This window comes from Phocoena phocoena, chromosome 1 (genome assembly GCF_963924675.1).
Source record: "Phocoena phocoena chromosome 1, mPhoPho1.1, whole genome shotgun sequence".
Lineage (NCBI taxonomy): Eukaryota > Metazoa > Chordata > Mammalia > Artiodactyla > Phocoenidae > Phocoena > Phocoena phocoena.
Genome location: NC_089219.1, coordinates 55555148 through 55582971, shown reverse-complemented (window position 1 = coordinate 55582971; position 27824 = coordinate 55555148). Strand labels below are relative to the sequence as shown.

General features: G+C 41.6%; 1 protein-coding gene across 1 annotated transcript in view; it reads right to left on the bottom strand.

The window, feature by feature from the left end:
* Positions 1-27824, bottom strand: part of CACHD1 (cache domain containing 1) — a 212904-nt gene that overhangs the window by 37856 nt on the left and 147224 nt on the right. The window contains exons 5-12 of the mRNA XM_065882458.1: positions 23039-23165; positions 20102-20246; positions 19021-19237; positions 12250-12399; positions 7166-7399; positions 2241-2390; positions 1480-1603; positions 566-683 (exon numbers count right to left, since the gene is read on the bottom strand). Coding sequence (XP_065738530.1) covers positions 566-683; positions 1480-1603; positions 2241-2390; positions 7166-7399; positions 12250-12399; positions 19021-19237; positions 20102-20246; positions 23039-23165 — 1265 coding nt within the window. The remainder of the gene's footprint in view (positions 1-565; positions 684-1479; positions 1604-2240; positions 2391-7165; positions 7400-12249; positions 12400-19020; positions 19238-20101; positions 20247-23038; positions 23166-27824) is intronic.

Genomic DNA, 27824 nt, shown 5'->3' with positions numbered 1-27824 from the left:
ATCCACATTCTAATCTAAACCTTCCTTTTCCTTGGCATCAACAGAGGACATTTACGGTTTCATATCTCCTTTTCAACTCCCAACTTCCGCAATATGAGTTGAAAATGATAAAAACAAAAGTGGACACGATCTAAATGTGTATTAACAGGGGACTGTTAAAAGAAGTTTGACCCGTCTATGTAATGCAATACTACAGAGCCATTAAAGTTGTGTGCACACGTACATACACACACAGAGATACATGCCTGTGTGTGAATAGTAATTTTCTGGAAAATGATCAAAGTGGTTACCTCTGGGAGACGGGAGGTAAAAGTCAGGAGGGGAAAGGGCAGAGGTCACTTTTTTATTTTTTATATGGCTTGATTTATTCATCATGAACAATGACTGGTTTTATAAACAAAAAAGGAAAAAAAAATATAAAATTTCTGTGGAATCTCTTCTTTTTTCCAATCACTTTAAAACTGATTAGTAAACTTTGTCAGACCAATGTTCCCTACAATTCCCGTATGAGGAAGAACGCAGCACCCCACAGCTCCTCAGGCAAAGGAGGCTTCCTCTCACTCACCATCTTCCAGGCATAGCTAACGTTGTAGGCCTCCTTTCCAGTTTCTCTCAGCTTGTTTATGTGCCAGGACAGGGATGAGTTCACAGGGACTGCGATAATCTGGCTGCCCAGAGGGAGGCTGCGTTGGCAAACAATGCAATACTTCAGGTAAATGATAAAATGAAGCACTTAATTAAAGGCAGGGAAGATGCTGTGAGTCAATGACCACCTCCTGATTTTGAAAAGCAATGAAGCTCATCACTTTTGAAAGAGATAATGTGAGATTTTCAATTTTGTAAAAGCATTCTGTCAGCTCTGCACCAAAAACATTCCTTACTCTCTACCCTGCCCCCCAGTTGTAATTCTTTCCAGAGACCAACTTGTCTCAAATCACTCAGTCATTAATTTACAACCAATGAGCACAAAGACCCATTTCTCCATAGGTTACCATCTGACAAAATAATGTATCACGGTGGGAAAAAATCCAATCTGTTCCTTATTTCAAGAGAAAACGTTGTATATGATTGTGCTGTCAACTTGGAATGGACGCTACTTTGCCAAGCTATTTTTTGGCATGCTCTGGAGCTGGTCCTCAACTTAACCCTCTTATTTTGCCAAAACTTTTCCACTTGATATAACTGGAGCATTTTAAAAAACGAGATAAGATATATCTGATTTTACAACTAAAGGCAACATGAACATAAGAATTTGATTTACAAGACATTTCCCCCAAATAATAGTTCTGAGAGATCTTACCTGTTTTACAAAGTAAACAAAATTTTGGCTACGATCCTTATATTAAAAATTACACTTTTGATACCATTAAAATAAGTTGTACACTTGTTTTATATCCTATTATAAACACTCGTATTTGACCTCAATGGATCCTATTCTCAGAGAAAAACAAAATACTACGACCCTCATCTTTTCCTTACCTTAGGATATTTTGCCGCACCAACTCAAATTTGGGGATATTTTCATAATGGATGATATCAGTATGAAGGGGGGGTTCCGATAGTAAATATGGCCTGGTAAGAGATGGGTGCATAAGGGTATACCCTGAAATAAGAAAACAAAAACGCATGCTATGAGAAACATGTCGTAGGAAGTACTGATTCTGATAAAAGTGCCCATCACAAGTTTGAAATACGGGATACTCTGGGATGGCTGCCCGACACTAATTTCTCAGTCTGTAACTCACCAGTCCAATAAAAAAACTGAACTTATTTTATGTGTTCTTGCATGAAACTCTGGAAGTGTAGCAAGACACCTTAAATTATCAGACATCTGCCTCATCAAGAGTATTTTTGAGGTGCTGGTCATTTGGTTTTCGTTTCATAAAATATTCTAATCTATCACATAAACTTTAATGCCAGTAAATGTAAAGAAAACAATATAGATCAAAAAAGGATCCAAAGGATCACATTCTACGTTTCATTCAATCCTCAAGTCTAATTTCCTGATGTTACAAAATAACCGTTACCTATCTCTCAACACAACACAGAAACAAATGCATAATTTTCAGATTCATTCTGCCATCGTTGAGGTGTTATATGAAATGTGAGTAGTCCTAGTCACACAGTTTTTCTACAAATACAATCATTTTCCTACTTTGTTAGTATCAGAATGTCTAGATGATTTTCTCCAAGATGCTAAAGAAATCATTCTTTCCTATGATTAGATTTTAGCAGATTACCTTTGTCATCTATGAGAAAAGTATAGGAAGCCAAAGAATCTTGGTAATACGTCACATCTTCAAGGATGTAAGCCAAGTTCACATCCACTCCTACAATTCCCAGAAGGAGGTTTCCAAAATAACAGGGTTTGCTCACAGTCATTATCAAACCTGTGGGTTAAAAACAAAAAATATTCAAAGGATGGCAGAAAAGGCACCGAACAAAGGCTGGCGCTGTACTCTAGGGAACTGTGGAGGCTACTATCAGACGTCTCAATTTGCTCTGAAGAAAAGTTTTCCGTGTGATACAGTAACCAAGCACTGCCTTTGCAGACAGCATAAGGGAGTTAGAGTGTGAGGAAAATAGACTCTTTTGGGGGTTCAGATATCTTAGTTAACTTAAATGGAGGGAATTTGTATATTTTGCACTATTTTTTCACCTAAAAGGATATGCTATTCCAGATCAGTGAAAGACATCAGCAACACTTAATACACATCATTCTACTTCCTGAAGTGAGGATGATTCAGTTGAACTTGAAAGACCACTGGACAAAGAATCTAAAATTCTGGGTTCTAGCCCAGCTGTGCCCCTTATGTATCATACATGTGACACTGGACGTAACTTTGAGTCTTGGCCTTCATGTCTGTTTAAAGGACACAGTAGTGACTGCCTTACTAATTTCTAGGGGTTGTTAAATGAAAGAGATTACGGATAAAGGAAAGCTTAGAAGGTACTATATTTTATTGATGAATCCTACCAAAAAACAGGAAGATGATGAGAAAAAAAAACCCTAGAGGGCTTCCTTGATGGCGCAGTGGTTGAGACTCCGCCTGCCGGTGCGGGGGACGCGGGTTCGTGCCCCGGTCCGGGAGGCTCCCACATGCCGCGGAGTGGCTGGGACCGTGAGCCATGGCCGCTGGGCCTGCGCGTCCGGGGCCTGTGCTCCGCAACGGGAGAGGCCGCAGCGGTGAGAGGCCCGCGTACCGCAAAAAAAAAAAAAAAAAAAAAAAAAAACCTAGAAAGGTACAGAATCTTATTATCTGACCACTTAGAAGGAGACACTAAAGTTCTAAAGGAATGTATTTCTAGTCACTTGGGCCAGGAGTTGGTAAGTTTTATGTAAAGGGTCAGATAGTAGATATTTTAAGCATTGTGAACCATATATTCTCTGTTGCATATACTTTTTTGTTTCTTTTCCAACAAAGCTTTAAATGTATAAAAACCATTCTTAGCTCACAGGCCATAGAAAAACAATAGGATAATTAGGGAAAGGGAAAAGCCAAGGGGAGGAAGATGTACAGAAGGAGAGGGCATGAATAGCGGTCAGTGTGTGGCCTCAAGCCCCAGGCCAGCTGGGCTGTCCTTCCAGTTCTGCTGCTGGGCTGGGCAAGTTGTTCCACCTCTCTGAATGTATCATTTTATGTAACACATGGGGAGCTGAGACAAAGTGATCTCTAGGACCCCAGCAATTCTATAACCCTATGGCTCTAAATGAAACTTAGAACAAAAAGATGGATCGTTCCTCTCCTTCTTGCTCTTGTATTTTCCTGCACTTGATGACTCGTCCATGCTTTTGCAGCACATTAGAAAGCCTTCCTTCTGGGCTTCCCTGGTGGCGCAGTGGTTGAGAGTCCGCCTGCCGATGCAGGGGGCACGGGTTCGTGCCCCGATCCGGGAAGATCCCACATGCCGCGGAGCGGCTGGGACCGTGAGCCATGGCCACTGAGCCTGCGTGTCCAGAGCCTGTGCTCCGCAACAGGAGAGGCCACAACAGTGAGAGGCCCGCGTACCGCAAAAAATAAAAAAAAATAAAAAAAAAAAAAAAAAAAAAAAAAGAAAGCCTTCCTTCTATCATCACCAGGAAGGGGATTTGGATCTCTGAAGTCTTCTACAGAGAGAATCATGTCTGATGTCCACTCGAAGTATTACTGAGTTGTTGTGATTGCAAAGGCCAATTAAATGCATCACTTGGTAGAAAGAAGTGGATGCAACACTGAAAAACCTTGTGAAAAGTTATGCCCTGTTACAGGATAAGTAAGTTCGGGGATGTACAGCACAGGGACTATAGTTAACAATACAGTATTGCATATTTGAAAGTGGCTGAGAGTCGATCTTAAAAGTTCTCAACACAAGAAACACATTATTACTATGTGAGGTGGCTGGTATTAACTAAGCTTACTGGGGTCATTATTCTGCAATATATACATATATCAAATCATTATGGTGTACACCTAAAACTAATGCTATGTTGTATGTCAATTACATCTCAATAAGACAAGAAAAAATAAAAGTTATGCAATGGGTGCCTGTTATAACTTCAAAAGCATTCTTTAAGTAGTCAACGTTTAGAATGCTATCTATTGGTTTTAGAACATTTTAAAAATAATAAGTAACTAAGAAGGTTTTAAAAATGCATTTTGGAGGAGGGTTTTACTCAGGTATCCCTGGACAAAGGGGTTACAAAGTGATGCGAGCAGCGCTGGGAGGGTCGGCAGGGAGACAGAGGTCACGGGCTGCACACCACATTCCCCCGGGTTTTGGTCTAAGATTAAAGCCAGTTTCATAGAGTAGTGAAGTACAACAGAAACACTCAGAGATCACATGCTCACTTCAAAATTCTATTCTCCTCTGGACACACTGAGAGCAAGCCTGATGAAAGAAACGCAGTCTTACTTCGCAATTAGCAATTTCAACAGAAGACTCTTTATCCCATTGTGGTAAATAAAGTATGCTAAGCTCCTCCTACACTTAATGAAATACCCCTACGCCCTCCCTACTTTAATTTAAAGCACACAGACTTGCATTTTAAAAGAAATATGTCCAGTAACTGATATTTGAATCTGTGGAGGTTTTGAATTAGAGCCACGTAAACATGAGTTTCCCTAGACTCAGGGTCCCCTTGTCATGGAGCTAGAAGAGGTGTCACCCAGTAATTCTAGGGACTGAAGATACAAAGATGAAAATGACACACTCAGGTAAGGGAATGCAGCAGACCTGTAAACCAATCACTGAAACTCACTGTGTAGGAGTCATAAAATAGGCCCTAAGGACTACACTTGGGAAAGCAGCTTTGCACATAATTTAATTTAATTTAAAGCATTCATGGCAGCTCTCTGGATGGTAGAGTAAATTTCAGAAAAGGTCCTACTCTGCCTGATACCACTAATGGTAAGAGAATTTGACAGCATAATCCTCTGTGCTTGTACAGGACTCAGTTTCTGCATCTGTCTCAGTTCCTTTCACACCGAATTATCATGATTCATTGATCTGTTTTTCTCTTATCAGATTAAAATGCTTGTTGAGGGTGAGATACGTGCCTTGCCCATCACTGCCTGACACAATGCTTGACAGGCATTCAGTGACGCTGGTTAACACATTAAGGTCACTCGCATTTAAGACTTGACATTTCCCTACAAAAGGAAATAACTTTATCTAAAGATGGGAGTTTCTATTCTATACACATCTGTTGGCCCTGCCAGAACTAGGAAGGATAAAAAAATTGAGGTTTGCAGTAGCTACCATATTTCTTCCTTATAGAAAGAACATGTCTACCTACTTTCTAGAAAACACAGTCTCTATAAGGCTTATTACTTTTTATACATGAGTCTTCTCTGAATATCTGTTTGTGAAAATTCCTAGTTAATGGAACATAAAAACAAGATCTCATCTGGTGATGCTGTCTGTCTAGTCATTAGCTGCCTCTTCAACCTTCTCTATCAAGAAAGAAGGGAGGGAAGGATGTGGGGGGAAAAAGATAAGCAAGAATATGAGGAGGAAAAGAAAAAAGCTGTATTTTTAGTGAGCACATACTGTTGGCTTGGCATTGTTCTAGATGCTTTACATATACTAGTGCATTTCATCTTCACAACTATTTTGATGGAAATACGATTTTTTCTACTTTAAATTTATTTATTTATTTATTTCTGGCTGTGTTGGGTCTTCGTTTCTGTGCGAGGGCTTTCTCTAGTTGTGGCAAGCGAGGGCCACTCTTCATCGCGGTGCGTGGGCCTCTCACTATCGCGGCCTCTCTTGTTGCGGAGCACAGGCTCCAGACGCGCAGGCTCAGTAGTTGTGGCTCACGGGCTTAGTTGCTCCGCGGCATGTGGGATCTTCCCAGACCAGGGCTCGAACCTGTGTCCCCTGCATCGGTAGGCAGACTCTCAACCACAGCGCCACCAGGGAAGCCCCGAAATTTTCTACTTTAAAGACCAAAAGTTTAATCATGTGAAGATGAAACACTTTACCCAACATCGTATTATGGGTAACTTGTGACATCAGGATAGTGATAACAATAATAGTAATAACAACACAAGTAAAATAATAAATAAATAAACAGCAGCCATCATTATTGAGAGGTATGCTGGGCAGTAATATAATCTTATAAACCTAATAACTCAAAGACTATTACATGAAAGATGTCATTACGTTTTGAACAGATAACCAGATGTGAATTAACAAGATTAAATACATTACCAAGGACAACAGCTAAGTGGTAGAGTGGGATTTGAAATCCTCTCCATGTCAAGCCTGTATCTATTTGACAGACATTGTGTTGCCTTGCCTTTGAGGCCGAATTCCAAGCACTTCTGACATTTATTTACCATCTGCTACGCAAAGTTACTCTTTAGTTCCAAAATCCCTAACCTTTAGATATTGGGAAATCCTCACAAAGCTTCCCTAGTAGATGTACCCATTATGTTGACTGAGGCTAGGGCAATGAGTTAAAAATAGGCCTGGGGATTTCTGCTCTAGAATACAGTGCTAACTGGACCAATGGCAGGAGGCTACACAATCCTCTGACCAGAGAAAGTGATGCCCACTCCCTTGCCTGCCCGCACTCCCTAATGCTCACATGGTAAGTATTGAACAACATTTAAAAGTTACTGTTTGACTCCTGCCCATTTCTTTCCCCCTTCCTTTAGTAGGAAGTTTTCTCCAAACTCACCATCTCCCATCTCATCAGAGAAGGGGAGGCTAAAGACAGCTTCGTCAATCATCCGGTTGGGAAGGTTGGTATAGAACCTGCCAACTGTGGTCTCCAGGTTACTCAGCTGGTTCAGCACCATCATGCTGCCCTTAATCACAGGCAAGGCTGTCCGGTCCAACACGCCATACTTCCCAGAGTTCTGTTCGGCAAGATCTCTCAGAAAAGCCAGCTCTTTCAAACCAGTCACCCCATCTAAAATAAAAAGCCAAGGGAAGACAATGTAAAACCAAACAGTGGATATTCATATAATACCTCTGCCATTTAGATCTAATAAGGGTCTGGATGAGGTCTTGCAATGCCAAGGGGGTCTTTGCAGAGACAGTGTGGACTCAGGACACAGATACCAGTTCCTGCTGATGAACAAAGCTGGAGGCGTGATCTTTCCTCAAATAGTCAAGAGGGCAAAAGAATTCTTCAAAAGGCAATGATGAAAAACACATGAGTAAATAAAGGAACCCCCCATCCAGCAAGGATGTTCTTCCCTTAAAGTTTAATTATAAAATTTAAATTATTGTTCTGCATTTAATATTTGAAAGCAAAAGGAATGATTAACAAGTTTGCATTTCATTTATATTAGTAGATGAAGTTGTAAGAGTTTTAAAGGATAGAGGTTTACCATTTCATTTCTTACCTCTTTGCCTATTAAACACTTGCCAAAGCCTCATGCAACTAAATGAAAGAATTATGGATTGTATTGAGTGGTGTCTCCAAACGCTGTTTTTTTGAGCTCATTTTAATTACAAATGTTTTCATGCTTTATATTGTTAGGATAATACTGGATTTGATTTATTTAGTATACTTTTTTTATGTTTAGAGTTTTAAAATTTTTGTAAAAGATTCAGGCATACTGGGCTGAATTGTTCTACAACATCTGTAATCTATAGCACAAAAATAAATTTAATAAACCTTTTTTAAAATTTTGGTTTGCTATTGTTGGAACACAGTCAAAAGGATTAGTAACTGGTCCCATATGGGTACCATTGTAAACAAATTCAAATGATTTCAGTCACTACTGAGATTCTACCAATGAGTTTTAAAAAGGTTTTGCCTCGTGTTCTTGAACTGCTTAGTCATGAAAAAAATCTGAAGCGTTCATGGCTCACCTACCTTAAGTGACTTTATCATTTCTAAATAGGAAGTATATATACTTCTAGCCTTGTAAGTCCATTTCTAAAGTCACGGCAAGATCTAATGGATATAATTTCTTTCTTCACACGCTGTATGTAAATAATTTGGATTCTGCTCCACTCAGACAATGCTAAAGGAAAGTCTGCATCAGATTATTGTTGCCTTTGCTTGATACAGAATTCACATGGGAGGTGAGTGGTAAAAAACACTTACCTCCCATGTCTGGGAGTAAAAGACAACACAGAAGATGTGATCGATCCCTGATCTTACACCCTTGATAAACTCACAGGGGCGAATGATAAAAGGAGACAACTTCAAGGCAATAAACACATTTCCTTTCTTTGTCATGTACTGCACAGCTCTTTCAAAATGTACAAGAAAAGTAACAAACAGGGACATCTACTAGACAAAGAAGCACAGTAAAGGATATCAAAGATTGGGTTACTTTATATCACTCCATTTTTTTATGTCATTCCATCATGAAATGTTATGCAGGGGTGGCAGTAGAGTCAGTAGGGTGGCAGACTGGATTATTCTATCATCAATGTGGTCATGCTGGAAACTACATTTCCCACAATCCCCTTTCTTCTATGCTTCCAGGTTAAAGGTGGCCAAAAGTGAAGTGTTGTAAGATTTAAGAGGTGAAGAGAGAGATGTTAAGAGACAGACATAGAGGAACCAGAATGTTCCAGTCCGTCCCACTCTTCTGCTCTGTGTTCAGTTCCCTTTCCCAGCTGCTGGCATACTCACCAAGCGCAACCCCACTCCAGATGCTTCACTGAGAATTCATAGGGGTAGCAGCCATGAAGAGCCAACAACCTCTCATAGACTTCTACACCAGACCTCCCAAGCAGTCTTCTGTGTTCCTAGCCTCCAGAAATCCTTGCAAGTTCCAACTTGTTCACCCAGACCAGAGCTGGTTAATAACCTTTGAGTTGTCATTTTTGCATCTTTACTCTTCCAGTTTCCCCCCCCCCATAACTGTGTACACTCTTCTTTTTTGAATTGGAGTATAGTTGAGAGTATAGTTGATTTACGATATTGTGCTGGTTTCAGGGGTACATCAAAGTGATTCAGTTATATACATATATATTTTTCAGATTATTTTCCATTATAATGAATATAGTTCCCTGTGTTATACAGTAAATCCTTGTTGCTTATCTATTTTATGTATAGTAGTTTCTATTTGTTAATCCCATACTCCTAATTTATCCCTCCCCCCCAAGCCCTTTCCCCTTTGGTGTGTTTTCTATGTTTGTGAGTCTGTTTCTGTTTTACATATAGATATGTATTATATATATAATGCATAATACATATGTATAATTTTTTAAGATTCTACACATAAGTGATCTCATATTTGTCTTTCTCTGACTACTTCACTTAGTATAATATTCTCTAGGTTCATCCATGTTGCTGCAAATGACAATATTTCATTCTTTTTTGTGGCTGAGAAATATTCCATTGTATATATACACCAAATCTTTTTCTTCTTTTAAACATCTTTATTGGAGTATAATTGCTTTACAATGGTGCGTTAGTTTCTGCTGTATAACAAAGTGAATCAGCTATACATATACATATATCCCCATCTCTTCCCTCTTACGTCTCCCTCCCACCCTCCCTATCCCACCCCTCTAGGTGGTCACAAAGCACCGAGCTGATCTCCCTGTGCTATGCAGCTGCTTCCCATTAGCTAGCTCTTTTACATTTGGTAGTGTATATATGTCCATGCCACTCTCTCACTTCATCCCAGCTTACCCTTCCCCCTCTCTATGTCCTCAAGTCCATTCTCTACGTCTGCGCCTTTATTCCTGTCCTGCCCCTAGGTTCTTCAGAACCTTTTTTTTTTTTTTAGATTCCATATATATTACACCACATCTTCTTAAACTAATCATCTGTTGATGGGCACTTGGGTTGTTTCCATGTCTTGGCTATTATAAATAGCGCTGCTATGAACATTGGGGTGCATGTATCTTCGTGAATTAGAGTTTTTGTCTTTTCCAGATATAAACCTAGGGGTGGGATTGCTAGATCATATGGTAGCACAAGTCTTAGTTTTTTAAGGAACTTCCATACTGTTTTCCATAGTGGCTGTACCAATTTACATTCCCACCAACAGTATACACTCTTATTCTGATAATAAATTTGTTGTACCAAAATTTTCATAGTGACTCTCCTTCCCTATTTGAATTGACAGAGTTAAGGGAATGTGTCAACCCTCGTGAACAAAGTTCAGAGATATCTCTCGGAGAGGTGGAAAACTTGCAATGAGGACATATTTCAGGCTAGATTAAGGGGGAGAAAGAGAAAAGATGAGAATAGTTAGAGGGAGTAACCAGAAGTTTCAAAGAATGGAATTATCAGGGGCACAGCAAGAGCACAAGATACTCAGTGGGAAGATGTAGGTACAGTGAAGAGATGGGTGACAGCAAGAAAATTTCTTTACTCAGTATCTGCCTGGGAAGACCTTCAGATTGAATGGAAAAGACATGATCACTTCCTTTTATGTTTCCTTACTCCTGTACTATTGCATTTAATTCATCTGCCTTGTCTGTCTTCTTCACTGGGTCAAGGGCTTCCTGAAGACAGAGATTTTGTGTACTACAGCTCTAGGACCTCAGTGCACTATGTTGTATATGGCACATGCTTGATAAACACAACATATCTTGTATATTTATTATCACAGCAATCCTATGAAGACTTTGTTCTTTTCATTTTACAGATAAAACTGAGGCCCTCAAGAGATTAAGTAATTTGCCATAAGCCACATGGCTAGCAAATGGAGACTGAAACTGAGAACCTCTAGACACCATCCCCTGTGTTCCTCCATGTGTATGCAGTCCACAAAAATATCTGCAAAAAAATCATGCTGGCCAAAACACAGATTCCTGGACCCCATCTAAGAGGGTCTGAGTACAAATTTGTAGATACTGCCTGGGAGTCTGCATTTAAAAAATGAGTCTCTAATATATCCTTATCCCATTAAAATATGAGAACCAGTGTCCCTAAAGCCACCTGGTTTTATCCACTTTATCCAATCTGAAAGTGGATAGGGGAGATAAAAGCCCATAGGTGGGAAGGGCTGCTGGATCAAGACATGCTCTCTTAAAAACAAGAGAATAGGGTCACTTTGAACACTGAGGAAAAGGGACCCAAAGAAGAGGACAAAGAGCTGTGTATTAACAGGTGGGAGGGACATGACACAGCAGAGAGTTTGGAAAATTGGGCTTTCATCTGGAGGATGGTTAAATTGCTGAAGGAAAAATAATGAGTATTTCTCCAGATTTGCTAGTTTACTAAACCCTCTCACATATTGTCTGATTTAATAGCAACACAATCAACCTTAATGAGCACCTAGCAAGTGCCTGGCACCATCCTGGGTGCCTACCGTATGTCAGGATTCACAATAACCCTGTCAAGTAGATAATTCTCATCTCCAATGACACAGCTAAGGAAGGGGAGGTGAAGAAAGTGTCACAAGAGGCTCCAGGTAGTGATTCCGCAAGGAAATGTGATAGTCACAGTCCTGGTTATACAGAAGAATCTAGGTCAGTACTTCAGCTTCCTGCTCTTAAATCAATGAGATAAGTTAATAACCTCTATGCAGTATCAAAATCCAAGAATATGAGGAGAAGTGAAAAAAATGGAGCTGTACAGAATCTTGTGCAAGACCACATAACTGGTGACGGTTTAGAAATGAGCAGCTGGCCGGAGAGAGAGAGATGTAGAGACAGGGACATCCTAACACCCTGAGTACCCATGGGAGGTAGAGAAAGACAGGCTTGGGAAGGAATCTGCTTCTTATAACCTTCATCAAAGCACCCTGTGATGGTTCTTCATTAGTTTTTTTGAAAGCAGCATGCACTTAGACAGAACTTTCATCTGAAAGAAAAGAATCTCGAAACACTACCTACCGTTCATGAGGGCGTAGGTGAGAATCATTACGGAGTTGTTTAGAAAGCTATTTTCTTCACTGATGACACGGAGAGTCGCCTTTTTATCTTCTTCTGAAGAGTCCTTTGATGTAATGCCAGCAGACAGGTAAATGATGACCATGTCTGTATCTAAACAAAAACATGCAAACTGAATGTTACTTCAGAGTCTGGCTAAAGGCAGCTACTCAGTTTCTCTTTCACTGGGCTTTCCTGCCTTGAGGACCTGCCCAGTCCACCGTTCCTACTCCTGCCCGTCTGATGCCGGGCTTTTGTCTTCTCGCCTCCGCTGCTCTTTCATCCTGCCCGTGGTGGGCCACGAGGCCTCATTTACCCAGTGTCAGGTAAGGAGATGTTCCTAATGAGTCTACCAGATCGAAGAAGGTGTGTTCCTTTAGGCATCTACGGTTGTGGTAATTTAGCCATCCTAAAGGGACATCTTTCCTGCCTTCTGAAATGGAGGATTCAGAACCTGATTTACCTTTTCCTTAGTGTCTCAGGGTCTTCCCCAGGAACACACATTTTTGGGGGAACTAGGCTTTACCAAAAAAAAAAAAATTATTTATTTTTGTTTGGCTCCGCTGGGTCTTAGTTGCAGCACACGGACTCTTTGTTGCTGCATGAGGGATCTTCATTGAGGTTCGTGGGATCTTTAGTTGCGGCATGCAGGATCTTTTAGTTGTGGCGTGTGGGATCTAGTTCCCTGACCAGAAATCGAACCCAGGCCCCCTGCATTGGTAGCGTGGAGTCTTAACCACTGGACCACCAGGAAAGTCCCAGGACTAGGCTTTAAAATGGTGGTTCTGCCAAGGACTCCTAAGACATGTAAGGTTATCTGACTCTATGCCAGGTAGTGCCAAAAACATTTTTGTTTTAAAACTCACCAGTGTAGGAAAGCAAAAAAAGCATGGACATAGGAGCCCGGTTGCTTGTGTTCACATCCCAGCTGTGCCACTTTCAATCTGTGTCTGGGTTGTTTCAGGCAGATTTCCTAACCTTTCTACACCTAAATGTCCTTATCTACAACAACATGGGGATAATGACAGTATTTATTTCACAGGGTTGCTGTGAGGATCAACTGGTTAATTTAAGAGTGAAAGCCAGACTTCCCTAGTGGCACAGTGGTTAAGAATCTGCCTGCTAATGCAGGGGCCACAGGTTTGATCCTTGGTCCGGGAAGATCCCATGTACCACGGAGCAACTAAGCCCGCGAGCCACAACTACTGAGCCCGCATGCTGCAACTACTGAGGCCCATGCACCTCGAGCCTGTGCTCCACAAGAGAAGCCACTGCAATGAGAAGCCCGTGCACCACAACAAAGAGTAGCCCCCGCTCGCTGCAACTAGAGAAAGCCCGCACGCAGCCAAAAAATTTATTTTTTGGCCCAACGTAGCCAAAAAATAAATAAATAAAAAAATTAAATGTAAAAAAAAAAAAGAACATTAAAAAAAAGGGTCAATTATAGTTTCAAAAAAGAGTGAAAGCCAAAGGGTGATGGTAAATAGAGGATAAAAGAGAAAAGAAAGAAACCTCAACACAAACAAAACAAAAACGAAACCCTCGCATTGGCCTGAAGTAGCACCGATGACTCTAGAGTAAATTGACTCTCCAACCAGGGCTAATGATTGGGAAGTCATTTTAGCTCAGGGTGAAAACTCCTTTCAAGCGGATTTACTCAAAAATAAAAGTGGTCCATTTCCTACCACTAAAGATGCAGAGGCTGAATGATGGCTTTAATGGAGGAAGGGAAGTAAGCCAGCTGGATTTTTATACTGTCTTTTTAATCTGAGATTCGCTGATTCAATATCTATTTTTAAGACAACCTACACAGACGTTTACCTTTTTATTGAGAAATAATGATTGATATGCTATATGCTTAATTCTTCAGGTTTTTATGGTTGTCATTTATCTGAGATTGCTTTATAGTTACTGGGGTAGGCAACCTCCAGGTTGGTCCGCCAATGATTTCACTTCCTGATATTCACATCCCTGTGTGGTCTCCCTTTGAATGTGGACTAGATTTAATGACCGGCTTCTTGTGAACCGAATGCAGCAGAGGTCACAGGGTGTCAAGAGATGGATTAGGTTACAGAAAGACAGTGGCTTCCACCTGTGTGCTCTCTCTCGGGGAAGCCAGAGAGCATGTTGTGAGCTATCCCATGGAGAGGCAAGGTACTGAGGCCTTCAGAATTGAATCTGCCAGCAACCATGTCAGTGAACTTAGAAGCAGACCTTTCTCAAGCTGAACTATGAGATGACAGCAGCTGTGGACAACAGTTTAACTGCAACCTCATGAGATACCTTTAGCCAGAGGCACCCAACCATGCTGTGCCCAGATTCCTGACCTACAGACACTGAGATAATAAATGTTTATTGCCTTAAGCCAGTGAGTGTTGGGTAATTTATTACCCAGGAATAGATAATTTAAAAAATTATCCTAACAATTATGAGGATACAATGACAGAATTTTCTTCCGTTTGTAGATTTCCATTTTAGACACTGCAACATCCTTTATTATGCAGAATTGAATAATTACTACTAAGACTTAATATATAAGCAAGTCTTAAAGCTAATTTTGATGCTTGAACAATTCTCTAATAAATATTAACTGCAAATTTAAATTACATATTTTTTCATCAGAAATTAAGATATGAAAGCTGATGTATAAAAATATCATAAGCTAGGGAATATCCCTGTCTTAAACTAGATGTCAATCTTTTTCCAGTGTTGAAAATACAGTCCTGTAAATTATTATTTTTAGGATGCTAAACAGCTCACTTAAGCTTCAGACTGGAAAATACTACTTGACCCTAGCAGGTAGAATACAGATATACCATGAAGCTAACAAACCATCGCCCTGTGGTTTGTCATTTATGTGTGATAAATTCCTGGACACCTGCAAGACTGACCTAAAATGAACTCTTGAATTTTCTTACTTGGCTTTATGATTCTGGATAAAACACGCTGTCACTGAGAGCTGGTTTTAGGCACAGGTCCACAACTGGAGAACCAGAAGGGCCTGCAGCCTGCAGCTCCTTTAGTCGCCAAGCGTATTTTCTTTCCGTCCCGACAATAAGACATACACTCTGCAAGCATCCTCACTGTCTCTGCCCAGCCACTGACTCTACTCCTGCCCTATCCTTAGGCAAAATTGAGTTATTTTTCTATTTTTAGGTATCAGACCGGCCAAATTTGGTCTGATTTATTTTTTTACTTGCTAGGATATCCCCTCTCTAGTCGCTCATGGGAACATTAAGCCTTGTGATTAGTAATGTTAGGGATGAGTAATTATAGGGACTTGGGGCAGGGCAAAGCATAGCATGTACCTGGAAGAAAATGCAACCCTCTCCGTTTGACAAGTCCCTGTCTAAGCCACTAGCATTCCTTGGGGTCAGTATCAAAGGGGGGAGAGCAACACAAATTTGGGCTTTGCCCATGCCATTAGATTCCCACTCCCAGCCACCTTATTCCTTCTGCTACAAAATGACCCTCCCCAACCAGTTATCCCCCAGACAAGCCCAGAACAAACAATCCAAATGTGTCGATGGTATCTATCTATCTGGTATCTACAGATCTACCATGGGATTGAAAAAGAGTCAGCACTGGATAAAAGTTTTAGATTTTCTGATTAGTGCAAAGCAAATTAGGACAAAGCCACCATGATATATGCCATGTGGCTTCTGTTCATATGACCACCAATGTGGGGCAGATACCTTACTGTCATTCACAGACTAATCCTTACAATAACCCTACAGGGTAGACTCATTGGAATAATCCTATCCCACTGCCTTCAAACAGTGCCAGGTATAAAGTAGATGCTAAATAATTGCCTGTGGAGTGAACAGAAGTAATGATGTAGAGTACAAGCTCCTATGAGGAGTACATAGACCCTTCACCATGCTGTAGCCAAGGCTACTAATGGTCCTTGACCGTCTTTGGGCTTGGGGTCAACTTAGGATGTCTAGGGTATCCGCTCTCCTTTAGCCAGAGCTAGAAGGCTTTTTCTTTTTTTAAATATATATATATATATATATATATATATATATATATATATTTTTTTTTTTTTTTTAATGTGGACCATTTTAAAAGTCTTTATTGAATTTGTTACAATACTGCTTCCGTTTTTTATGTTTTGGTTTTTTGGCCACAAGGCATGTGGTATCTTAGCTCCCCAACCAGGGACCGAACCCGTACCCCCTGCATTGGAAGGCAAAATCTTTAACCACTGGACTGCCAGGGAAGTCCCCAGAGCTAGAAGTCTTGAAGGAAACAGAATATCATAATAACCACAGCTAATATTTATTTAATATTTATGATGGAGCCCTGGATCTTATTATCACACCCAGTTTGCAGATGGGGAAACCAGACCTGGAGAAATCAAATAATTCACACAAGTTTAGAAAAATTTCAGAGTAGGAATTTGAACACACATTGGTTGAAATTCAAAACCCACATACTTAACCACTGTGCAACATTGCTGGAGAGCAGCTCAAACCTCTCCTTAATAAACTGGGTAATACTAATTCCTGATGTGTTTCTTTATGCAATCTAATTTGGGTTCTTTTTTCTTTGAACTGCCAGTAGAAGTTGTAAAGTGGAGGCCTGTGAGCTAAACTTTAGAAACATCTTACTTGGCCTAAAAAAGACTCATCTGAGCATTTAGAAAAAAGACATCAAAATGTGTCCAAATCTGTGATGGTCACTCTTCTTTCCATGTTTTTGCTCGCCAACATTAAGAAAACCCCCCAAAACCCAAAGGAGAAACGTTTCCTGTCAAAGCAGTCTTCTGCTAATGTGCAGGGCAGGAAGGTTTGTAAGAAGAGGTTTAATGAGGTCTCTATTCACAGTTTTAAAGCCAGAACAAATGACAACATTTGAAAATGAAGGGGTTTCACATAAAGATCCAGATTTCTGGCTTCTCTTAAAACAGAATATCTGCCAACACTGGACAGGCGTTCCTGCAAGGCAACGAGAGGCTGAACAGAAGAGCAGCTGTCTTCTTGATGGAGCATGCGTCCTCTAGCTTGCTGTGCTCCCCAAACAATCCTCATTACCTTACCTCGAGCTCACCTGACACACTCACTGCCTGGCTGCTGCCAGTATAACATTTCTCTCCCTTACTTAAACAGTGTAATAATCATCGAAATTGGACTTCATCTCTAAAGATGGTTTGATGACTGAAGAATCAAGTAAAAAGAGCACATCTGGTGAGGAATGCCGACAGCGGACGGCAGCTGGTAAGTGGCATCCACAGGTGAATGGCATTGACCAACTAGCCAATCTGTCTTGAATCCTTGAGAGGTCAGCCTTATCCTTTGGCCTTATTGAACTATGGACAACTTTACGCTCAGCCATCCTGTAATATTGGTCTGTGGATAGCTGGTGCTTGCCAAGGCTGGCAGGCAAAATTCTAAGATGACCCCAATGACCCCCACCCTTGTATGACTTCCTCCTCTTGAGTGTGGGCATGACCAGTAATTTGCTTCTGGCCAACAGAATATGGCTAAGGTGATGGGATCATTCTTGTGACTGTGCTATATATTTGGCAAAGATGGAGGGATTCTGCAGACGTAATGAAGGTCTTAATAAGCTAACCATGAGAGAGGGTAATCTGTTTAAATCAAAAGGGAGAGTAAGCCTGATTAGGTTAGACAAGGCCTTTAAAAGAGGGTCCAAGCCTTCCCCGAAGTCAGGGGCTTGAAGAAAAGATGCTCTCCTACTGGCCTTGAAGAAACAAGTACACATGAGTTTCACAATTGCAAAGAAATGAATTCTGCCAACCACTGAGCTTGTAAGAAGACTCTGACCCTCAATGAATCCACAGACTGGGCTGACACCTAGAATACAGCCTGTGCAGTCCTAAACAGAGAAGCAACTCATGGACTCCTGACCCACGGAAACTGTGAGATAACAATACACAGAAACGTAAAACTGATACGTCATTTACCATCATTAGCTGTAATAATTACAGTAGCTTCTGTCTTTCAAGGGCCCACCATGTGCCAGGCACTAAGTTGTGCATTTATCAATGTGGTCTTAGTTTTAATGCAGACACACTGAAGAGCTTGAAATTATATTCTTTAAATTTATCTCAATAGGATACGTTCATTGAAAAAAACAACCTACAAACAGATTTTCGAATATAAAAGAGAAAACGACATAGATTCCTTTCAGTAGTTTCAAAGCGTGTATCTTATTTCAAATATCCTTCCCTTTACTTTAGCATGCATCCTAATTCCAGATTTTCTTTAACACATGAAAATTAAATTAGAGTGCCTTTGTACATCTGAAGGGCTGTGCTCATCTAAATGACAGCTGGTTAGAAGAAGGAAGGATCGAGGCACGAATTCCGGCTGCCCCGTTTCTGAGCACATGCGCACAAGCAGACAGCCACTCTGAGTCACTGAGGACGAGAGGCTGACAATTAGCATCAAAAAGGATGTGGATATTCTCCTGGGAAATAAACGGGGATATGTTCCTAATAAAAACATTTTATTATGTTCCTAATAAAAGAGGCTCAGGGAGTAAAGAAATCGTGCAGACTGAGTACCTTTGATTGGAAAAGATGAGAAAATCTAGTAAGATCCTAGTATTAGATGACCATTATGACAACACAAGAAAATTTTATCCCATCAATTTAGAAAAAAATCCCTCTAGACATAGTTATGTGATCAATTTACAATATATTTCTATTGCCATCCTCTATCTGTTAGTTTATGAGCAACTAATTTATTAGTGAGCAAAGGCACTTACTTGCTTGGAACTTGGTGCTATTGTTGGTGCTTCGAATCAGCTGAAATGCCTTTTGAAATCCCACCGCGTGCTGGGTAGGGCTGTCCAAAGACTTGACGCTGCTGACGAAGGTGGACATTTTCCTTTTTGTCTCACTGGTGGCTGGAGACAGGAATGTCTTATAGCACTGGTCAAGTGAGCAAGTCCTGACGGTGTCTGCCACAGTCAGCATGGAGATCTGGAGGGGAAAACAAACAGACAAACAGACCTTGTTATTCTGCCAGGGAAAGGTTTTCTACATTTCAGAAGAGCGCCCAAAGTGACAAGTCCTACCGAACAGTTTTGGAGAGTTTAAAAAGAAACGCCTAGAGGCATCGACCTATCAAATTTGAAGAAGATTAATTAAGGATTGGTAAGGGACAGGGACCCTAGAATTTGGCTTTTGTTCCAAGATGAAGTCAGCAGTACGGTGTTCATCTAGAACATTAAAAACAGTATTTCGCACACATAAAAATCTTGGCAAGTACTAATCGTCTGGATTCTCCGACTGGAGGTGGCGGTGAGGGTAAAGGCATAGGGTGTGTGTTTTAAACAACTAGATTAGTGAGTAAAACCTTAGGAGGTGGAAAAGTCAAAATGATGAAGCAGAAAATGTCTACAGGCAATAGATTATCATTAGTTGTAAACACGCCTATCTCTGAGGTATCCTAGAGATTAGTAAACCTCTAGCAGCCTTCTTTTCTCCCTTGCCTCCCATCAATCTTGAGATAAAGACAAGTCATCCACCAGTGTCCAAGCCCTAGCCCTGTTCCTCCTTAGTATAATTTCCAGTGTGAAAGTCACAGCTAATTAGAAGTCTAGGCAGGGCCATTAAGGAAGTGCAAGACTCAGTTTGGTGGGGATGGTTTTTATAAAGAGATTTGGAACCAGGGTTGGCAGCTGCTTCCTTAAATACGAGAATAAAAACTACAGCACTCTCTTTTCTCAAAGTCATTTTTAAAGGTGGATTGAAAAATACATATCATAAAACATAAAGTACTTTTAAAAAGGTATTCAAGAAAGACCCAATGCCAATGGGGGGGGTCACTGGGGTCATCATCACCTTATCGTGTTCATCGATGGCGCTGAGGATGACCTGGGCAGCGTCCTTGGCAATCTGAAGCTGGGTGTCTGTGACGGAAGCCCCGTGGTCCAGGATCACTACTATGTGCTTTGACTGCGGCCGGACAGTGGAGACGTAGATAGGTCTAGAATGGGGAGAAGCTCTCTGGGGTCAGTCCTGGTTTAGAGTAAAGGCCTCAACCTAACACAGCTATGAGTGCTACATATGGGCAGGCATGCTGGCCTCCCTGTGTTTCTGGGGGTTTGGCACAAGGATGGAGAGACCAGCACGGAACGAGAAACTATTCTGGTGCACTGAAAACAACACCTCAAGACAACAGCGTGCGTCTACAGAACAGGGATTGGTGACTTCTGCCTTCCAAAGATTAAAGCAACCGGGAGAAGGATTTAAGAAGCAAAGCCTTTGGAAGGCTGGCTTTTTCAGCATATGTGAAAGTCCACCCTCCCTGGAAATGGAACTGGTGGCCCCCCGGGCAGCAGAGGCAGAATAGCAGGGAGAAAAAAGTCCACCCGCCAGTGCGGGGGTCCTCTGCAGATTTAGAGCTGGGCTTGGCTAAAACGGAGGCAGCCTGTCATCTGTGAGCACGCTGAGCAGCTTTGAATAGCTGGTCTGGTTTCTCTCTCCCCAGACAAAAGCCACTGCTAGGAGGGCCCTTTTCCTTTCTGTACTGAAACAATTTACACAGATCAGCCACCAAAAGGCCCCTTATCCGAGCATTTAAAACTGTGCCATCAGATTTGTCCAAGCCAGTGATAGCCACTGTTCTTGCCAGGTTTTTGTTGGCTAACATTAAGAAAAGGGGTGGAGGTGGGGGGAACGCCAAAGGAGAAGTGCCTCCCACCAAAGCAACCTTCTGCTAGTGTGCGGTGCAGGCAGGTTTGTGAGAAGAGGCTTAATGAGGTCTCTATTCACAGTTTTAAAGCTGGAACAAATTAGAGGGAGCTTAAGAGAGCAAATCAGCCTCGAGAGAATTCTCTCCTTTATCGACACCCCTAAAACACTAGAGTGTTCTGTGAAATGTTAGATGCCAGTTGAGTCACAAAAGCCTGGGCACAAATTAAGAAATACAGGCAAAGTACCAAAAAAACTCAAAATTGGGCCAAGTTTACACTAATTGTTCTCAAGCCAAAAGTCCTACATTAATACTAAAGCACTACTATATTTTCACTAGTCAATACCATTCAGCCAAGTAGGGAAATTGGATTAAAAAAATCCAAGAGCGGTGGCTAGAGAAGCGAAAGAGGCAACAGAAAATAAGGAAATCTGTCTATCCCAACACTGACAACCATGTCGAATACTGAACTTTTAAGTCCTCCAAGCTAGATGAGTAGATTTTTTTTTTTTAATGACATACCCCCTCCTTTCCAATTCAACTCAACATAAATGAAGAGCAGAATATGTGTTCACACTGTCACAATAAATTGTTAAAAACTGCTTTACTGGGATACATAAATAGCAGCATTATATGTACAATCTGGGGCGGTCCTCATAGTGCAATTGGCTCCTTTCTGATATGCTCTGCAAACCCACTCCACACTTCAAAGGATGTGGAGACCTTGCAAAAGCCTCAGAGGTGAGAGGACAGGTCAAGAGACGGCGACAGCAATCTACGAGGAGAGGAACTCGGATTACTTAGTCAAGGGAACAGAGGCTTGAGGATTGATTTAATGCGTATTTAGGGTAGAGATTCGTGAAACCTCCCGAGTGTAGGTGAATGCTGATTTGTGACAAGGTGCTGCTTTTCCTTTTGGACCATCCCTCACAGGTGATTCATTAAAAGCAGAATGTCATCTGATCTATCTTCTTAGAAGTAAATGAGAATTAGATGGTTAATAATGTCTTTGGCCTCTCCTGAGAGATGAGCCAGACTAGAACCCAAGGTCATGGATTCTGGAACAGTCTCCAAGATGCTCAAGTCTTCACCATGCTGTCTAGGGAGGGAACGGAAGAAACTATACAAATGATACAAATGTCCCTCTAGGAAAAGCACAGAAGTAGCATTTTCCTTGGGGAAAATTTTAGATACAATTTATTTATTTTTTTCTTCCAGTTGTATTAAGATGTACTTGACATACAGCACTGTATAAGTTTAAGGTGTACAGCATAATGATTTGACTTACATATATCATGAAGTGATTATCACAATAAGTTTAGTGAATAGATATAATTTAAAACAAAGATGGAAAGAAGCTAAATTGGTGGTTTAGTCTCAAAAAACGTGGCATGAAAAGCAGGCATCTTGCATTAGTTCCAGAAGTTCTGGCATCAAACATCTAACACTGCAAAAGGGAAACTGTGGGGATTAAAAAGGAAAGTATCTTTGCCTAAGGGGTTCTGTAAATTAATGAGTGTTGTCCTAGAAATCATCTCACCATTACCGCCCTTCTAGCTAAGTGGTAGCATCTCAAGTCATTTCCTGAGAAAAGCAGCGCGTTAAGGACCCTCGATCCAGTGTTTTCTGGACAACCTTAAGACTTCTAGTAGCTGAGATTTGCATGTAAATTTCAAAAGGATGGCCAAGCATGTTATCACAGAAAGGAAAGCTGAGAATCACAAACTCTATTCTGAGATATGCTGTAAAGTCTTCCAGCGCTGCCCTTGAGAGAAGGTATTATCATTGTCTCTCAACGAAGGTGTCTGAAACTCAAAACAGACTGGGTGCTTCAAAATTTTTTATTTCTTAGTAAATACCTTGTTTTACTTGGCTTGTTAGATAGTTCTGAAAAAGTTCCAGGCTTCATCATTTGCCTTCCCAGGCATTTCTACACCCACATATGTTAAATAATGAAATCATTTCAGGATAAGTTTCTGAAACCACAGTTTGGAGGCAGAGCTGTGTGTATGAATGGGGAGTCTATATTTTATACAGATTACTCTTAAGCAGTAATTAAAACTTTGGCAAGCAAGTCAACGTACCTACTGCGATGCTCATAGCTGCCCTTACACCGGAACTTGTGTGCTGGGAAAACAGTGAAAATTCCTTCTTCTGAACTGAAATACTGCCACTTAATTCCAGGGTTGGATTTCAGGTTGTCTGCAAGAACTGGAGGAGTGGGGGAAAAGACATATAACCAACAAATCCACAGGTTCACGCAGGCACTGTGCCTCAGGCATCTGTTTTGCATAAATGGTTTGTACTATGAAGAAATCCCAGTAGGTATAAGGCTGTAAATTTTCTACTCAACATTTTCTTTCTGTCCCTTAAAAAAATACCCCATGAATAGAAAATGTAATGAATGTTTCAGTCAAGTGAAGCAATCACTCTTAACATTGTACGGTGACACTATATGTCATGAATTACTTTTTCGGCATAAATGATTCATTTGCATTAATCTCTCTCCTCACTGGGCTGGTCCCTGTTAAGCCAGTGTATACTTGCTGGCTTGGAGTATGTTCTCCAACTGTGGAAAACAGTAATATTAATAGGCTAGTCTCCGGAGGGACTAGACCTGTGACCTTGACCTTGTTCACTTCACAATGAGGGAAACAGCATCGATAGTACTTGAAAAATGAGAACCACAATCATTCAGGAAGAGCTTCCAGAATGATTCCAACATGGCAGCATTGGAATAGAGGCCTTCCCTCACGTTATCTCACTTAATCCATAAAATAACCCTAGGATGAAGGTGGTATTATTATTTTTTTAACACCTTTATTGGAGTATAATTGCTTTAAAATGGTGTGAGTTTCTGCTTTATAACAAAGTGAACCAGCTATACATATACATATATCCCCATATCTCCTCCCTCTTGCGTCTCCCTCCCACCCTCCTTATCCTACCCCTCTAGGTGGTCACAAAGCAGAAGCTGGTATTATTATTCCCTACTTTGGAGTTGAGAAAATATGCTTACAGAGCTTGAGCAAATTGGCTGAGGCCTTGTCAGGAACTGGCTGAGCTGGGATTCAAATCTGGGTGTCCTGGCTCCTGTGTTCTTTACATCAGTTGGTATTGCCTCCCTTCCTAAGTGTACTGCATCCCTGCCACTGGTTTGCAGCTGGAGTGGCAGCCACCTTACTGTGTGTGTGCAATACTGTCCCGAAAACTCCATGAAGTCTTTCTCTCTTCTCTGATGCCCCTTCACTCTACTCCACACCACCTCATTTATGTATTACACACTACTATGTGTAGGGTACTGCTTTACATGTTGCGAGAGATACAAAGATGAGCAGAAAACAAGCCCTCCTGTAATAAGCAATACATCAGAAGAATTATATAGAGGGAAATGGAGCAAAACAAGAAAGCATGAGGTGTATCTGGCAAAAATATATATATAAAGCTCTGAATGCCACAAAGCCATCCTTTTTTTTTTTTTTCCTTTGGCCGTGCCTCGCAGCATGTGGGAATCTTAGTGCTCCGACCAGGGATCGAACCCACACCCCCTGCAGTGGAAGTGTGGAGTCTTAACTACTGGACTACCAGGGAAGTCCCCAACACATGGCCATCCTTTAGTCTGGCTTGGGGGTCAGCAAGCTTCTGTAAGGGGCCAGGTGGTCAGTGATTCTGGCTTTGCAGGCCATATGGTCTCTGTTCCAACTACCCAACACTGCCTTGTGGTACGAAAGAAGCCACAGACATCCATAAAGGAATGTGTGGGTGTGTTCAATCAAAGCGAATTTGCGAACATCAGTGGCAAGCCCAGTTTGGGCAGTGGTCCTCCAAGCATGCTGTGTAAAATGTACTATGTGGAGGCCTTCAAAAATATTCAGCAGTTACTCTGCCCAACACACACCGAGGAGCCATAGCACACTGTAGCCTCACACAAATCCTCGGAGTAAACAGTTATCAACCCCAAGTTACAGATAAGGAAACAGGCTGAGAGAGGTTTGTTGACTTGCTTGAGGTTTCACAGTGGACAAGAAGGGAGTCAAGCCAGTGTATGACCACAACGCCCATCCCCTCTCTCCACTCTGCCAGCCAGCCTTATCAAGGTCATCACCTGGACTCAGGCGACCACTCTCTCCGGGGACCAAAGCTGACGTGAGTGCATGTAAACACGGAAGAGGGTTTTTCTCTGCCTTGTCTCCTGGGAGTCTGAAGCTCAACCTTGATCTCATATTAGCACTCTTCTCCAGGCAGCCCTGCCAACCCAGCAATAAAAAGGCAAACACCGCCTTTGGGAGAAAGGAAAGCTCGGTGACCTCATTTAAAAGTAACATCTGTAACAATAAACAGGCTACAGTGAGACTATTAAAAGGGGGGCCAATGAGAGCAAGAACGTTTTAAAAATAAATCAGAATTCACATAGTGCGTGATACATTTAGTCTCACCACAAAAGATCATTCTGGTTCCATTCCAGCACTAGAGCCTAAGTATTGGGCAAGGTTCCTCAAACCCTCCCGCTGAGAACTCCTTTGGTATCTGATTAAATTTCATCTGTTATTCCGCACTAGCCGAAGATGACGGCTATGATGGTAATGAGGACCTCAGGGCCCAGAAGCCTTCAATCTATCATTGTGGTGTGCACCCCAGGCAGGCGCCTCCTGACTTAGAGGTGGAGGTGGATGATAGCCCTACTATCTATGCAGAGAACCCAGAGGGGTCTTCCCCCATTCATAGGAGTCAGTTAGGCGTTCTGACCACTGGATCACTTGGGCTGGGGTCCCACACACTCAGTCTTTCCTCAGAAATGCTGGAAGCTGTCCAGGAAGAAAACCTGGGCAGACGCCCAACCTGTGAGCCCACGATGCACAGTGCTAGGCTTTAATTTATCAACGGGCAGGGTCTGTATCTGTCTAAACTGCTCTGCACACCGATCTCAGACAGACACACGTGAAGGAGGCAATGAATGTTTTTTCCTCACTGAAGCCGAACCCGAACCCCAGGACAGAAGTTCATCACACCCTCTGACATCCTCCAGCATTTTACCTCGTCCCACCTTCTAGCTAGAATTACTGTCCTAACAGGAAACTGTTGGATCCTCCATCCCTAGACTCAAAGATCCTTGAGGGTGAGATATATATCTGAGCCTTGTCTGTTACCCCTGAAGCAAAGATTCCCAGTACTTTTCACATCAAGGCGCACGCTCTGCGTGATATCTGCAGCATACAGACTGGGAAGATCTGCGTGGAAGTACTATTTCTCGAATGTTTTGATACTTTTGTTTGATAAATTCTAAAATCTTACTTTCCTCTAATGCCAAATCCAATTAAACATAAATTAAACATAGAGCAATGATTAAATAAATCAATATAGAGCAATCATAATTCTAAATATGTTTAAAAATGATAAACACTCCCTTCTCCCAACACTACTGCCAATGCAACCAGTACAAAAATAGGTAAATGGAGAGAGAAAAAGCCTGCTTGTCGGATGATTTCACGGGACTATACATGTCAAAACGTATCAACTGTATATGCTAAACATGTGAAGTTTATTAGATGTCAATTATTCCTCAATAAATTTGATTTAATAATAGTGCAAATTTATTGAGCATCATACAAACTAGTTTTTTTTTTGTGGTACGTGGGCCTCTCACTGCTGTGGCCTCTCCCGTTGTGGAGCACAGGTTCTGGACACGCAGGCTCAGTGGCCGTGGCTCACGGACCCAGCCGCTCCGCGGCATGTGGGATCTTCCCGGACCGGGGCACGAACCCGTGTCCCCTGCATCGGCAGGCAGACTCTCAACCACTGCGCCACGAGGGAAGCCCCACAAACTAGTTTTATACACAGTTTGATGTTTTATAAAGACTCTATGAGTTTGCTATTATACCCATTTTACAGATAAAGAACTAACTTGCTCAGAGTCATAAGGGCAGAGTCATGATTTGACCTAGGTGTCTGCCTCCTAAGTCCTGGCTCTTTCCAGAACACTGTAGTGTTTCTACATGTTCATAGATACATGCTGAATGAACTGGCACTGAATAGATAAAAAACGCACTGAGTACTTCTTAAGAGGAAGAATAAATATATAAACAGGTTGATGGTTCTCAATCAGAATAATCAGTTGCATCAGTCTGTAAATATACAGTGTAAATAAATACAATTAAGGAGACACTTGACTCCTTAAGGAATGATTTCAAAATTGAAATAAGACATAAGGTTAAAGTGAGCATTTAATCTTGTGAGGAAAAACAAACTGCTGAACTGCTAAAACTGGCACACACCAGCTGGGAGTCCAATGTCATGGGCTTTACCATCGACCCCACAGGCTGGTCTACCTGGAAAATGGCAGAGACACAAGGTACAGCTTGGAAGGTAGAGTTGACGGTAATTACAGCACTCAGAACTGTGCGTGATTTGCGGTACACGGGCCTCTCACTGTTGTGGCCTCTCACGTGGCGGAGCACAGGCTCCGGACGCGCAGGCTCGGCGGCCATGGCTCACGGGCCCAGCCGCTCCGCGGCATGTGGGATCCTCCCGGACCGGGGCACGAATCCGTGTCCCCTACATCGGCAGGTGGACTCTCAACCACTGCACCACCAGGGAAGCCCTCAATAGTGTATTTTAGATAATAAAGGGAGTTTTTATTTGAGAGAGAAACTATAGCACTGACACCTCTTAATTATTTTGTAGGTGCTCAACTGGTTAGAGATGTGAGCCTGATGTGTCTTTTTCTTTCACTGTCAAACTGAGCAGGCATAAGAAAGCCATTTGGACACGGGCCCAGTGCTATTTTGCACTCTTTACTTAATTTAGGTTGGCTCTTAGGAACTAGAAGGGATACCCTGGTAAATCAGACGGACTGGGAATAAGCAGCCATGG